General features: G+C 45.3%; 1 protein-coding gene across 3 annotated transcripts in view; it reads right to left on the minus strand.

Annotated features, from left to right (window-relative positions):
- Positions 1–16,783, minus strand: part of LOC149972943 (prickle-like protein 1) — a 61,993-nt gene that overhangs the window by 1,983 nt on the left and 43,227 nt on the right. For all 3 annotated transcript variants that reach the window (XM_090213460.1, XM_090213461.1, XM_090213459.1), the window contains exons 3-7: positions 8,131–8,244; positions 6,653–6,790; positions 3,182–3,385; positions 1,227–1,413; positions 106–1,047 (exon numbers count right to left, since the gene is read on the minus strand). In XM_090213460.1, coding sequence (XP_090069586.1) covers positions 106–1,047; positions 1,227–1,413; positions 3,182–3,385; positions 6,653–6,790; positions 8,131–8,244 — 1,585 coding nt within the window. The remainder of the gene's footprint in view (positions 1–105; positions 1,048–1,226; positions 1,414–3,181; positions 3,386–6,652; positions 6,791–8,130; positions 8,245–16,783) is intronic.

Genomic DNA, 16,783 nt, shown 5'->3' on the forward strand with positions numbered 1-16,783 from the left:
ATGAATAACTGATCGCCGACTGCCTTTACCAGACTACTTTCACCAGAAGTTCACCAAACACTGTTTTACAGTGAACAAAGAAGCACATGTGATATGAACTCTTACCAGTGATGTTAGAGAGGGCTAGAGAGTCCATGGAGTCTCCGACACTGTGCTCAGTCTTCCTCAGCTCGTCTGTGATACACTCCAGAGAGTCTTCACACCACTGCCTGGGGTCCAGCATCCATAACCCTGCTCCCCCAGCGCTAACCCTCTGGTCCATCAGCCCCTGGTCCAGCTCCAGATCATGGATCTTTCTGGCACTAGCAGGGCCCGGATGGCTTCCGTAAGCCGAATCCCCAAGCCCGTCTTGGGACTGTGCCCAGTACATCTCAGGCAGGTGCTTCTTACTGACCAGCCCATCCTGGGACTGGGCCCAGTACATCTCAGGCAGGTGGCTCTGGTTTGTGGGACTGGTGGTGGTGGAGGCTGGTTTAGTCTCAGGCTTCAGCCAGGGTTCGGCTGACCTACTGGTGCCGGGTTCCTCTGAAGGCTGCGTCTGGAACACCCCGGCGCGGTCCCCGAACTTGAGCAGGAGCTGTGTCATGTAGTCCTCGTGTTCGGCCCACTCTTCTGGATCCTCCGGAGCGTCCTCTCGGCCCCTCCAGGTGTGCTCCTCAGTGAAGCCCATGTGGGACAGCTTTTGACCCACAATATCCATTTCTCTGTCCCCTCTATCTCCATATAGACTAGGAGTCTTGTTATAGTCAGCCACTGCAACCGGGTTGAAGAGCTGGGACTGCCTCCACTGTTCAGCCACCGGGTGGCTGCTCTTGCCCATGTGACTCTGGCGGGATTCACGAGAGCCGGCGGACTGGAAGACCGAGTCGGAGGAGTCTGAGGCGTAGACGTCCTCTCCCAGGCTGCAGGCCTTGGAGCAGTAGATACGGCCCTGCTTGGGAAGGAAGGGACAGCCCAGCAGGGAGCTCTTACACTGGGCACAGCAGAAACACGTGTCTGTAGCGTGCCAGTGGACACCCTCGTAGGTCATCTGGGCATGGTCCACTCCTGGTGGAGGCAAGAAGGGAGGGAGAGAGGAATGGAGGGAAGAGAGGAAGAGGTGGTGAATGTAGAGCAACATCTTTAAAAGGCTTCAGCAACAGGCTACACATTATGTCAACAACTCTTTATTTATTCCAGTAATCAGGCATAGATTGACCACATATGAACCAGAGATATTGACTCACCTATATTCTCCCCGCAGGCTTCACAGTACTCTGCGTACAGAGACTCGAAGCAGCCGCAGCAGTAGGGGCGGCCATCTTTCATGATGTATCGCTGACCGCCGAGCACCGTCTCACACTCGAAACAGGCAAAGTGCTTCATGTGCCAGTGACGCCCCTCGGCCTCCGTGCACTCATCAGAAAAAATAATCTGGGGGGGGATAAACAGACATGTTTAAATACTGTCTGCTACTTATAGAATAATTAGGAAACAGACAAACACAAGATGAATTCAACTTCAGTTACTAAATGTGCAATAAGTTTATTGGTCATGTCATGACGTTGGCCTGTGGGTAAGGTTTATGACCCCCCCCCCCCCCCCCCACCATGAACACCTTTCTCCCTTCCCTCTCTCTTGACTCTATAGAGGGACTCTTGAATAGCCTTTGTTAAACAGAGATTCTGGGAACATCAGAAGGTGGGGGGAAATGAACCATATTTTGGTAATCCAACCAGTTGAACATATGCGTTGGTACTTAATGAATATGATGTCAGTTCGGTTGTCATCTGAGACATTCTCATCAATGATAGGATGACATAAACGATACAGTGGAAAGTCTACACATTATAGTTATCAGATTCACATGGAATTGTTGTGCAATTTAAATGTTTAAATATGAAATTATTGGTGAAAAGATTAAATGCAATTTTAGCTTCCAAATGAGAGATTTGGGTTTTCATAAGGTTAGGGCTCTGCTCAATCAGTGGCCCGCCCCTGTAAAGAGACATGGGCTATAAACTATGAAACACACCCTTCTCCCTCCACTGTATAAAAGCCCTTGACGAAAATGTAACCTCCTGTTCCGGGTACATTAGGATGAAGGTCCGATGTCAGAAGGGTTCAGATAATAACTACAGAACGAAGCCAACCTCAGCGTGAGCTTTGGTTGCGAATGGTATGAATTTTTAACTCTTATTCACTACAGAAGTGATACCTCCTAGCCGTTGAGTTAGCAACAGCAGCTGCAAACGTGGGCTAGGAAAGAACAGACAGAGTATCCCATCTACTACAAAACGACGGTACCATAACGTATCCAATTTACCACCAGAAACATTCTTCAAAGGACTCTGTTGGGCAACACGTCCTTCCATCTACCACCTACCTACCGAAGTGCAGCTCAGAGTAAATATTTATTGCATTTTTCTTTTCCAAATGGGCGGTAATTTAGAATGCATAAGATTCTGTCTTTACGATAGAGTAGCTGCCTACGGCCCGATAGAGACATCGCTTCTCCCTTTGTTCTTCAGTCTTCCTGCTCTTTCACTCAAACCCGGTCCCCTTTTCTTTGGGTAACCAGCTGTCATATCTGTTCCGTCCGCAAGGGGCATTTTCCTTTATGACATCATTTGTAATCAAGGTATGACTCCTTCTGTGTATATTTAATTCTGTGTGATTAGTTAGGTATTTAGTAAATAAATAATTAAACCCAATTTTGTATTGCTGATTCAACTTGTTAGCCAGGGTTCGTGAAGATAACCAAGAATTTACAACTTTCAAATGAGACTGAAATAGGATTAATATTGACTGCTATTGATATAAAATATTTAAGAGTCTTTAAGAGTTTATTCGGAAGATAACAGCTCTATAAATATTATTTTGTGGTGCCCCGATTTTCTAGTTAATTACATTTACCTGATTAGCTCAATCAGGTAATTTTAATTACAGAGAAAGGATTTTATAGAATAGCATGTCGTATCACTTAATCCGGCATAGCCAAAGACACGACAGTCACATCGCTTCAGTAGGCTACTGTCTATCTCCAGTGTTTAATGAGCAGACTGACTAAAGCCTAACTACTGTACTGTATGTTGAAAAAAAAAGTCTGCTATTGTTTCAAGCCAACACTTCAATGTTTCATGTCTGCAATGAGTTAACCTCATCACAGGTTATGGATCACACACACACACAGTGATCTCACCTCATCGCAGGCTGAGCATCGTGGTTTCAGCAGCTCAGCGTGGTGTCGTCCACAGTGGATCTTTCCATCCTGGTGGAAGTAGATAAGGTCTACCAGCAGCTCCTGACACGTGGCGCACGCAAAGCATGCTGGGTGCCAGCACGGCCCCGGACCCGCCCGCGATGCAAAGATGGCCATCTCTCCTCCACTAATGCCCTCACCACACTGTGGATAAAACAACATGTTTTAAACGATGGGTCCTCAGTCCACACAAAACACCAAGGAATGAGTCAATTGTTATGGTGTTTGTGTCCTTGTGTCTGTGTTGTTTTGTTCTGTACATGTTTAAGTAAAACCAAACAATATAATATAGTCTCATCCCTTCAGATTGTATGATTCCAGAAAGCTCACCAGAGCATGTCTGAACGTACAGTCATCAGTCTTTAAATAACTACTGCCAGACCTGGGTTCAAATACTATTAGAAATCTTTCAAATACTTTACTTGCTTGCTTTAACCTGCCTAGAGTGACAGATGGGCAGTGGTCCCATTGTGCTAGGCTAGCTCAATCAAGCCAGGCTAAAGTATTTGAAATTATTTCAAATATTATTTGAACCCAGGTGTGAGCACTAGGACCACAGGACACCACAGCTGTTGTCCATTATTACCAAGCCACCATCGGCCTTGGAAACCGGGGTGTTGTGTGTCCCCTGAAGGTACAGCAATCAAAACTACAGCTATGGGCAAAGCCACGCCGCTTTGTGAGTCTCTCTCTCGCTCTCTCTCTCTGTCGTGCTCTCTCTCGCTCGCTCTCTCTTTCTATGTCTCTATGTCTGTCTGTCTGTCGCTCTCTCTCTCTATGTCTATGTCTCTCTCTCTGTCTCTGTCTGTACAGGTAGTATTCCAACATGCCAGTACTCAGTCACTCAAACCAGCCATGCCTTTACAACATGCCAGTCACTAGTCTAATAGGATGTGGTCACTAGTCTAATATGATGTGGTCACTAGTCTAATAGGATGTGGTCACTAGTCTAATAGGATGTGGTCACTAGTCTAATAGGATGTGGTCACTAGTCTAATAGGATGTGGTCACTAGTCTAACATGACGTGGTCACTAGTCTAATATGATGTGGTCACTAGTCTAATAGGATGTGGTCACTAGTCTAATAGGATGTGGTCACTAGTCTAATAGGATGTGGTCACTAGTCTAATAGGATGTGGTCACTAGTCTAATATGACGTGGTCACTAGTCTCATAGGATGTGGTCACTAGTCTAATAGGATGTGGTCACTAGTCTAATAGGATGTGGTCACTAGTCTAATATGACGTGGTCACTAGTCTAATATGATGTGGTCACTAGTCTAATAGGATGTGGTCACTAGTCTAATAGGATGTGGTCACTAGTCTAATAGGATGTGGTCACTAGTCTAATAGGATGTGGTCACTAGTCTAATATGACGTGGTCACTAGTCTCATAGGATGTGGTCACTAGTCTAATAGGATGTGGTCACTAGTCTAATAGGATGTGGTCACTAGTCTAATAGGATGTGGTCACTAGTCTCATAGGATGTGGTCACTAGTCTAATATGATGTGGTCACTAGTCTAATAGGATGTGGTCACTAGTCTAATAGGATGTGGTCACTAGTCTAATAGGATGTGGTCACTAGTCTAATAGGATGTGGTCACTAGTCTAATATGATGTGGTGACTAGTCTAATAGGATGTGGTCACTAGTCTAATAGGATGTGGTCACTAGTCTAATATGATGTGGTCACTAGTCTAATAGGATGTGGTCACTAGTCTAATATGACGTGGTCACTAGTCTAATAGGATGTGGTCACTAGTCTAATAGGATGTGGTCACTAGTCTCATAGGATGTGGTCACTAATCTAATAGGATATGATGTGGTCACTAGTCTAATAGGATGTGGTCACTAGTCTAATAGGATGTGGTCACTAGTCTAATATGACGTGGTCACTAGTCTAATAGGATGTGGTCACTAGTCTAATAGGATGTGGTCACTAGTCTAATAGGATGTGGTCACTAGTCTAATAGGATGTGGTCACTAGTCTAATAGGATGTGGTCACTAGTCTCAGGATGTGGTCACTAGTCTAATATGACGTGGTCACTAGTCTAATAGGATGTGGTCACTAGTCTAATATGACGTGGTCACTAGTCTAATAGGATGTGGTCACTAGTCACATAGGATGTGGTCACTAGTCTAATAGGATGTGGTCACTAGTCTAATAGGATGTGGTCACTAGTCACATAGGATGTGGTCACTAGTCACATAGGATGTGGTCACTAGTCCACAGTGATCAGAAAGGACTTATGGGATGTGGTCACTAGTCCACAGTGATCAGAAAGGACTTATGGGATGTGGTCACTAGTCCACAGTGATCAGAAAGGACTTATGGGATGTGGTCACTAGTCCACAGTAATCAGAAAGGACTAAATTAGTTTTTAAGGCCCTTTAACATGCCAAACTATGACCATTACATTTCACAAGCTGGAACTAAATCTATTGTACAGCACTAAGTCTTTTTAAACAGGATCTGAAGTCTTTCAACAAGCCAAACTGTGATCAATTCTATTCACAAGCTTTGGCAATATAAAAATGTGTTTCCCATGCCAAAAAAAAGCCCATTGAATTGAGAGGGAGGGAGCGAGAGAAAGAAAGAGAGAGTTTATTGTACAGTCTGTAGAGCACTGGGTTAACGGGTGCCTGCTGACCAGTGGTACAGTTAACCTTGTTAACCTTGTTAACATTTCTTTTTGACTGCAGGAAATTGGGCCCATTCTTTTTCCTGGAATAACTTCCACGCTCGGGTTGAGCATGAGCTCCTAATGTCCACACTTCCTCCTCTCTGCTCCTTCTGAGTGGGTTAGTTGTTAATGAGACAGACTCTGCCCTTGATTAAATCCTCACATTATCACTTGAGCTTTAGGGTCCCAAATGGCACCCTATTCCCTACATCGTGGCCTACTTCTCTCTGGGCCCTGGTCAAAAGAAGTGCACTATGTAGTGAATAGGATGCCATTTAGGACGCATACATTTAGAATAGAACAGAGCGAGGCCAAAGGGGGTCGGTAAGTCTTGAAATAAACAACTAATGTACTGCCCTGTGTTGTTAGCTTGTTGTCGTTTCCTGCTCTGCCTAGCAGGAAGAGCTTCAGGAGGAAGAAGCAGCTCTATATAGGATTGCTGCTCTGCCTACAGGAAGAGCTTCAGGAGGGAGAAGCAGCTCTTTATAGGATTGCTGCTCTGCCTAAAGGAAGAGCTTCAGGAGGGAGAAGCAGCTCTTTATAGGATTGACATGTAATGAGGAAGGGAGAGACATATTTACTGGCTTTAACGTCATTTGGGAGAGATTTTCTTACTCGCCTCCCAGACTTGTATTGAAATGTTTTATAAGATATCGATAGAGTTTGTACTCACAGTGTGGGTGGGTGTGCATGTGTACGAACGTGTGTGTGTGTATGTGAACATACATGTTCACAGAGGGTGTGTTGCAGGGCTCGGGGGAGCATCCTGGGGGTTCCTCTCCCCAGAGCCTCTCTCTTTCTCTGGACACTGAACATGTGGAGCTCCCTCTTCTCCTCCTCACTGAGAGAGTGGCAGTACCGTACCTGGGAGGGAGGGAGGGAGGGAGGGGGAGAGGGAGAGAGAGGGATAGAGAAAGAGAGAGAGAGAAATAACACCAACTCAGATTTTACCCAACAGATAAAACCTAAACCCTCACTGCTTCCACCACAGAAGTATTTTATGGTCATGTTATGGAAGAACACATGTTCTTCCCCTGGAGGCTCACCCCAAGGTTGGCATGAACGTGCACACATCAAGCCTGATGTTTAGGGCAGACAATTACCACACAGATCAATAAAAACGAGCGGAAGACTAACAACCAACAATGGGCCTTGTGGTTCCCTAACAACAGCAAACAACGCTGGTACACAACGAGAGCCCTCGGAGCGCCACTCTCTAAACATTCTCTGGTGTGTGTGTGTGTGTGTGTGCCCTACTTTACGGAGGCCTTGTAAACCACAGCTATGCCTGGAATCTCCCCTTCTCCCCTGCTGCAGTATGCCGCTCTGCTCTGAGCCTGGCAGCAAACATCATAAAGTCACTCAGTCAGACGCTTTATTGTTCCAAGGAACAAACGCCTGCCCACCTACAGGACTGGAGCAGAGCAGTCAAAGATGCCCTCTGTGATAGCCTCACATATAGCCCCTCTGCACATCTCCCAGTGTAAACTGTGCTGACTAAAGGCGTGGTTTACAATGTGGGTCCAAGGATTGCTGGTTTACAATCTAGAAAGACATTACAAGGATCCGGTTGTGTTTAAATGCAGTTATGCACCATATGTTACTATGGCGATCGTAGTAGGCGATGTGAGTGGTTTGTCTTTACTAGAATACCTCCACTGTGACGAGGTGACATTCTTTAGTCACCATTAACCTGGCCCGATCCCAAATCTGTGTGGTTAAAGCCATCTCCGCTGACTATCACTGTCTGGGTGAAGCACATTCAGATCTGGGACCAGGGCCTATATTCACAAAGAGTGTCTAGGATCAGGTTTGTGAATACTAATCTCTCATGGACAGATGTATGTGAATTGAACTGGTACTGTAGAATCTGTTGGAATTGGAATGTGATCTGTGGGATAACGAGGAGCAGTAGGTGTTTTGCAGGTTATTCGGACTAATCACGATTTTGCAGGTGTTAGCATCCTTCGAATTTGGAAGGGGAGGGGACATTCAACCCGTAACTTGCACCGAGAGAGGGTGGAGCTCCTCGTTCTGGTTCCGTTCCTCGTTCTAGCATCTCTTAATTCCTTCTCTTAACACTTATGGACCCAGAACCTAATCAAGCAGCTGACCCATTACCTGAGACTTTAGTTCTGGGTTAACCGAGACTATGTGAATACAGACTCAGTAGATTAACTCTCTGTCCTGGGTTCAGTTCTTACCTCATTGTCATGAGGTGGCAGCTGGTAGAGCAGCTGTCTGATCCTGTGTTTCTCTCCAGGACTGTTGACGTAGGGGACCTTGTCCTCCGGAAGACAGGAGAAATACTGCTGTACCTGGGGATGGGGGGACGGAGGGATGGGGGGGATGGTTAGAACAGTCTTAGTTCTGTCATACTGCAAATCCACCTTCAATCACACATGTTCCAGGTTGGTCTTAATGGTTCAGTAGTTCAGTTGGAGGGTGATGCTCACCCTAAAAGACCAGGCATACCTCCAGGATCTGTACTGCCCTGCAACATAAATACCCCACTGGGCTCCAGGACAAGAGCACAATCACAGCTGCTTAAAGAGCTTTGTTCGGGCCAGATCCACCATGGTATGCCAACAAAGGCCAGGGTCAGTCAGTCAGTCACAGTCAGTCAGTGGAAAATCACTCAGGTCACAGTTCATACAAGACTGGTGCTTCCGTTGACTGATTGACCATTTTTACAATAGTTATCCCACCAACCAGCTACCTTCTCTTGATGAATGTCTCCATCTCTCCACCATGAGTTCATGACTATCTATGAATATGAAGACCCTGTTTTACCTCCACACATTCTAGAGGTGTAGAGAGTGAAGGGCTGGGAAACAAGGGGGACTGGGTGAGGGGGGGAGTAAGGTTACAAAAACAAGGTATTTGGCTTGGGAGGCCTCCTGTTGATTTCAGACCTTCATTACTTCCATGTGTGCTCATGGTTAATGAGAGGGTGGGGGAGAGATAGAAGGAAGAGCGAGAGAGAGAGAGAGAGAGACAATAGCTTTTGGGAAAGAGAGAGAGAGAGCTTTGGGAAAGTGCCACATAGCCTGGAGTCAGAGGCCAGCACTGTTTGCAGTCGGAGCTGAACTGTAAAGAAAGCAGCCAGTGTTAATGATGCTACAGCCACACAGTCAGTATCACTAGGAAGGAGGCATAAAACACTCTCAACCACTCTAGCCCCACAGGCTAACAGGCCACAGTAACGATCTGCTGAGGTTGCATGTTACTGCACTAACTGAAACAGGATGTGAACATGTTTTTATAATAGCTTGTACACTCTTAGAACCCTTTTAGGTTCTACACAGCACCTTCGGCTGTCCCCGTAGGATGATCCCTTGAAGAACCCTTTTGAGTTCCATGTAGAACCCTCTTCTACATGGAACTCAAAATGGTTCAACCTGGAACCGAAAAAGTTTATTCTAAGGATTGAACCTACCTGGAACCAAAAGGGGTTCTCCCATGGGGGCAGCTGTAGAACTGTTTTGGAACCTTTTTTTGTAAGAGTGTATAGTTGATGCCACATTGGGACTTAATAGACTTCCGGTGCCGACAGAGATGGCCGCCTAGGTTCCTAGGAAACTATGCAGTATTTTGTTTTTTTACGTGTTATTTCTTACATTGGTACCCCAGGTAATCTCAGGTTTCATTACATACAGTCGGTAGGATAAGAGCAACGTCAACTCAACATCATTATGACCAGGAATACGACTTTCCCGAAGCGGATCCTGTGTTTTGCCCACCACCCAGGACAATGGATCGGATCCCATCCGGCGAACCAAAACAACGTCACCGTAAAAGGGGCAAACGAAGCAGTCTTCTGGTCAGGCTCCGGAGACGGGCACATTGCGCACCACTCCCTAGCATACTACTCGCCAATGTCCAGTCTCTTGACAACAAGGTTGATGAAATCCGAGCAAGGGTAGCACTCCAGAGAGACATCAGAGACTGTAACGTTCTTTGCTTCACGGAAACATGGCTCACTCGAGTGACGCTATCGGAGTCGGTGCAGCCAGCTGGTTTCTTCACACATCGCGCCGACAGAAACAAGCATCTTTCTGGTAAGAAGAGGGGCGGATGGGTATTCCTTATGATTAACGAGATGTGATGTGATCATAACAACATACAGGAACTCAAGTCCTTCTGTTCACCTGACTTAGAATTCCTCACAATCAAATGTCAACAGCATTATCTACCAAGAGAATTCTCTTCGATTATAATGACAGCCATATATATTCCCCCCCAAGCAGACACATCGATGGCCCTGAACAAACTTTATTTGACTCTATGTAAACTGGAAACCACATATCCTGAGGCTGAATTCATTGTAGCTGGGGATTTTAACAAGGCTAATCTGAGAACAAGACTCCCTAAATTCTATCAGCATATCGATTGTGCAACCAGGGCTGGTAAAACCCTGGATCATTGTTATTCTAACTTCCGCGACGCATATAAGGCCCTCCCCCGCCCTCCTTCCAGAAAAGCTGACCACGACTCTATTTTGTTGCTTCCAGCCTATAGACAGAAACTAAAACAGGAAGCTCCCGCGCTCAGGTCTGTTCAACGCTGGTCCGACCAATCTGATTCCACGCTTCAAGACTGCTTCGATCACGTGGATTGGGATATATGTTTCGCATTGCGTCCAACAACAACATTGACGAATACGCTGATTCGGTGAGCGAACTGAAAGCGCAAACCACTGCTTTTAACCAGGGCAAGGTGACCGGAAACATGACCGAACAGTGTAGCTATTCCCTCCGCAAGGCAATCAAACAAGCTAAGCGTTAGTATAGAGACAAAGTAGAGTTGCAATTCAACGGCTCAGACACAAGTGGCAGGTTCTACAGTCAATCATGGATTACAAAAAGAAAACCAGCCCCGTCACGGACCAGGATGTCTTGCTTCCAGACAGACTAAATAACTTCTTTGCTCGCCTTGAGGACAATACAGTGCCACTGACACGGCCCGCTACCAAAACCTGCGGACTCTCCTTCACTGCAGCCGAAGTGAGTAAAACATTTAAACGTGTTAACCCTCGCAGGGCTGCAGGCCCAGACGGCATCCCCAGCTGCGTCCTCAGAGCATGCGCAGACCAGCTGGCTGGTGTGTTTACGGACACATTCAATCAATCCTTATCCCAGTCTGCTTCAAGACATGCTTCAAGAGGTCCACCATTGTTCCTGTTCCCAAGAAAGCTAAACGACTACCGCCCGTAGCACTCACTTCCGTCATCATGAAGTTCTTTGAGAGACTAGTCAAGGACCATATCACCTCCACCCTACCTGACACCCTAGACCCACTCCAATTTGCTTACCGCCCCAATAGGTCCACAGACGACGCAATCGCAACCACACTGCACACTGCCCTAACCCATCTGGACAAGAGGAATGCCTACGTGAGAATGCTGTTCATCGACTACAGCTCAGCATTTAACACCATAGTACCCTCCAAACTCGTCATCAAGCTCGAGACCCTGGGTCTCGACCCCGCCCTGTGCAACTGGGTCCTGGATTTCCTGACGGGCAGCCCCCAGGTGGTGAGGGTAGGTAACAACATCTGGGAGGAGGTGAGGGCCCTCGGAGTGTGGTGTCAGGAAAATAAACTCACACTCAACGTCAACAAAACAAAGGAGATGATCGTGGACTTCAATAAACAGCAGAGGGAGCACCCCCCTATCCACATCGTCAGGACAGTAGTGGAGAGGGTAGTAAATTTTAAGTTCCTCGGCGTACACATCACGAGCAAACTGAATTGGTCCACCCACACAGACAGCGTTGTGAAGAAGGCTCAGCAGCGCCTCTTCAACCTCAGGAGGCCGAAGAAATTTGTCTTGTCACCAAAAGCACTCACAAACTTTTACAGATGCATAGTCGAGAGCATCCTGTCGGGCTGTATCACCGCCTGGTACGGCAACTGCTCCGCCCACAACCGTAAGGCTCTCCAGAGGGTAGTGAGGTCTGCACAATGCATCACCGGGGGCAAACTACCTGCCCTCTAGGACACCTACACCATCCGATGTCACAGGAAGGCCATAAAGATCATCAAGGACAACAACCACCTGAGCCACTGCCTGTTCACCCCACTATCATCCAGAAGGCGAGGTCAGTACAGGTGCATCAAAGCAGGGTCCAAGAGACTGAAAAACAGCTTCTATCTCAAGGCCATCAGACTGTTAAACAGCCACTACTAACATTGAGTGGCTGCTGCCAACATACTGACTCAACTCCAGCCACTTTAATAATGGAAATTGATGTCAAAATATATCACTAGCCACTTTAAACAATGCCACTTAATATAATGTTTACATACCCTACATTACTCATCTCATATGTATATACTGTACTCTATACCATCTACTGCATCTTGCCATCTGTATGTAATACATGTATCACTAGCCACTTTAAACTATGCCACTTTGTTTACATACCCTATGTTACTCATCTCATATGTACAGTGCCTTGCGAAAGTATTCGGCCCCCTTGAACTTTGCGACCTTTTGCCACATTTCAGGCTTCAAACATAAAGATATAAAACTGTATTTTTTTGTGAAGAATCAACAACAAGTGGGACACAATCATGAAGTGGAACGACATTTATTGGATATTTCAAACTTTTTTAACAAATCAAAAACTGAAAAATTGGGCGTGCAAAATTATTCAGCCCCTTTAGTTTCAGTGCAGCAAACTCTCTCCAGAAGTTCAGTGAGGATCTCTGAATGATCCAATGTTGACCTAAATGACTAATGATGATAAATACAATCCACCTGTGTGTAATCAAGTCTCCGTATACATGCACCTGCACTGTGATAGTCTCAGAGGTCCGTTAAAAGCGCAGAGAGCATCATGAAGAACAAGGAACACACCAGGCAGGTCCAAGATACTGTTGTGAAGAAGTTTAAAGCCGGATTTGGATACAAAAAGATTTCCCAAGCTTTAAACATCCCAATGAGCACTGTGCAAGTGATAATATTGAAATGGAAGGAGTATCAGACCACTGCAAATCTACCAAGACCTGGCCGTCCCTCTAAACTTTCAGCTCATACAAGGAGAAGACTGATCAGAGATGCAGCCAAGAGGCCCATGATCACTCTGGATGAACTGCAGAGATCTACAGCTGAGGTGGGAGACTCTGTCCATAGGACAACAATCAGTCGTATATTGCACAAATCTGGCCTTTATGGAAGAGTGGCAAGAAGAAAGCCATTTCTTAAAGATATCCATAAAAAGTGTCGTTTAAAGTTTGCCACAAGCCACCTGGGAGACACACAAAACATGTGGAAGAAGGTGCTCTGGTCAGATGAAACCAAAATGGAACTTTTTGGCAACAATGCAAAACGTTATGTTTGGCGTAAAAGCAACACAGCTGAACACACCATCCCCACTGTCAAACATGGTGGTGGCAGCATCATGGTTTGGGCCTGCTTTTCTTCAGCAGGGACAGGGAAGATGGTTAAAATTGATGGGAAGATGGATGGAGCCAAATACAGGACCATTCTGGAAGAAAACCTGATGGAGTCTGCAAAAGACCTGAGACTGGGACGGAGATTTGTCTTCCAACAAGACAAATCCAAAACATAAAGCAAAATCTACAATGGAATGGTTTAAAAATAAACATATCCAGGTGTTAGAATGGCCAAGTCAAAGTCCAGACCTGAATCCAACCGAGAATCTGTGGAAAGAACTGAAAACTGCTGTTCACAAATGCTCTCCATCCAACGTCACTGAGCTCGAGCTGTTTTGCAAGGAGGAATGGGAAAAAATTTCAGTCTCTCGATGTGCAAAACTGATAGAGACATACCCCAAGCGACTTACAGCTGTAATCGCAGCAAAAGGTGGCGCTACAAAGTATTAACTTAAGGGGGCTGAATAATTTTGCACGCCCAATTTTTCAGTTTTTGATTTGTTAAAAAAGTTTGAAATATCCAATAAATGTCGTTCCACTTCATGATTGTGTCCCACTTGTTGTTGATTCTTCACAAAAAAATACAGTTTTATATCTTTATGTTTGAAGCCTGAAATGTGGCAAAAGGTCGCAAAGTTCAAGGGGTCCGAATACTTTCGCAAGGCACTGTATACACTGTACTCAATACCATCTACTGCATCTTGCCTATGCCGCTCTGTACCATCACTCATTCATATATCTTTATGTACATATTCTTCATCCCTTTACACTTGTGTGTATAAGGTAGTTGTTATGGAATTGTTTGGTTAGATTACTCGTTGGTTATTACTGCATTGTCGGAACTAGAAGCACAAGCATTTCGCTACAATCGCATTAACATCTGCTAACCATGTGTATGTGACAAATACAATTAGATTTGTTTTGATTTAATAGTCGACTGGTTTTAACAGAGAAAATAGAGGGAAGCAACTGAGACAAATATATTTCAACAACATTCCAGCAAAAACAAGAGGTAATAGGACGGTAGTACTATGAACCCCTAAACCATGGGATGTATAGCCTAGCCCTAGACTGACTCACTCTGAAACAGAACTCTAAACCATGGGATGTATAGCCTAGCCCTAGACTGACTCACTCTGAAACAGAACTCTAAACCATGGGATGTATAACCTAGCCCTAGACTGACTCACTCTGAAACAGAACTCTAAACCATGGGATGTATAGTCTAGCCCTAGACTGACTCACTCTGAAACAGAACTCTAAACCATGGGATGTATAGCCTAGCCCTAGACTGACTCACTCTGAAACAGAACTCTAAACCATGGGATGTATAGTCTAGCCCTAGACTGACTCACTCTGAAACAGAACTCTAAACCATGGGATGTATAGTCTAGCCCTAGACTGACTCACTCTGAAACAGAACTCTAAACCATGGGATGTATAGTCTAGCCCTAGACTGACTCACTCTGAAACAGAACTCTAAACCATGGGATGTATAGTCTAGCCCTAGACTGACTCACTCTGAAACAGAACTCTAAACCATGGGATGTATAACCTAGCCCTAGACTGACTCACTCTGAAACAGAACTCTAAACCATGGGATGTATAGTCTAGCCCTAGACTGACTCACTCTGAAACAGAACTCTAAACCATGGGATGTATAGCCTAGCCCTAGACTGACTCACTCTGAAACAGAACTCTAAACCATGGGATGTATAGTCTAGCCCTAGACTGACTCACTCTGAAACAGAACTCTAAACCATGGGATGTATAACCTAGCCCTAGACTGACTCACTCTGAAACAGAACTCTAAACCATGGGATGTATAGTCTAGCCCTAGACTGACTCACTCTGAAACAGAACTCTAAACCATGGGATGTATAGTCTAGCCCTAGACTGACTCACTCTGAAACAGAACTCTAAACCATGGGATGTATAGCCTAGCCCTAGACCCTAGACTGACTCACTCTGAAACATAACTCTAAACCATGGGATGTATAGCCTAGCCCTAGACTGACTCACTCTGAAACAGAACTCTAAACCATGGGATGTATAACCTAGCCCTAGACTGACTCACTCTGAAACAGAACTCTAAACCATGGGATGTATAGCCTCGCCCTAGACTGACTCACTCTGAAACAGAACTCTAAACCATGGGATGTATAGTCTAGCCCTAGACTGACTCACTCTGAAACAGAACTCTAAACCATGGGATGTATAGTCTAGCCCTAGACCCTAGACTGACTCACTCTGAAACAGAACTCTAAACCATGGGATGTATAGTCTAGCCCTAGACTGACTCACTCTGAAACAGAACTCTAAACCATGGGATGTATAGTCTAGCCCTAGACTGACTCACTCTGAAACATAACTCTAAACCATGGGATGTATAGTCTAGCCCTAGACTGACTCACTCTGAAACAGAACTCTAAACCATGGGATGTATAGCCTAGCCCTAGACTGACTCACTCTGAAACAGAACTCTAAACCATGGGATGTATAGTCTAGCCCTAGACCCTAGACTGACTCACTCTGAAACAGAACTCTAAACCATGGGATGTATAGTCTAGCCCTAGACTGACTCACTCTGAAACAGAACTCTAAACCATGGGATGTATAGCCTAGCCCTAGACTGACTCACTCTGAAACAGAACTCTAAACCATGGGATGTATAGTCTAGCCCTAGACTGACTCACTCTGAAACAGAACTCTAAACCATGGGATGTATAGCCTCGCCCTAGACTGACTCACTCTGAAACAGAACTCTAAACCATGGGATGTATAGTCTAGCCCTAGACTGACTCACTCTGAAACAGAACTCTAAACCATGGGATGTATAGTCTAGCCCTAGACTGACTCACTCTGAAACAGAACTCTAAACCATGGGATGTATAGTCTAGCCCTAGACTGACTCACTCTGAAACAGAACTCTAAACCATGGGATGTATAGTCTAGCCCTAGACTGACTCACTCTGAAACAGAACTCTAAACCATGGGATGTATAACCTAGCCCTAGACTGACTCACTCTGAAACAGAACTCTAAACCATGGGATGTATAGCCTAGCCCTAGACTGACTCACTCTGAAACAGAACTCTAAACCATGGGATGTATAGTCTAGCCCTAGACTGACTCACTCTGAAACAGAACTCTAAACCATGGGATGTATAGTCTAGCCCTAGACTGACTCACTCTGAAACAGAACTCTAAACCATGGGATGTATAGCCTAGCTCTAGACCCTAGACTGACTCACTCTGAAACATAACTGTCATTGTTGGAAAACACTGAAAAACATTGACATGACGACCTGCGTTACCATGATTTATTATTTGTCTTAAATCGTATAGATCAGTGTTGACTCCATCCTACTTTGTCCCCGCTCCTCCAGACGAACATTTCCAGGAGATCACAGGCACTCTGCAGGAGGGGCGAATGGCATGTCAGTATGTCTGTATT

The sequence above is a fragment of the Oncorhynchus mykiss genome, chromosome 21 (assembly GCF_057628025.1).
Source record: "Oncorhynchus mykiss isolate SJ-2025 chromosome 21, ASM5762802v1, whole genome shotgun sequence".
NCBI lineage: Eukaryota > Metazoa > Chordata > Actinopteri > Salmoniformes > Salmonidae > Oncorhynchus > Oncorhynchus mykiss.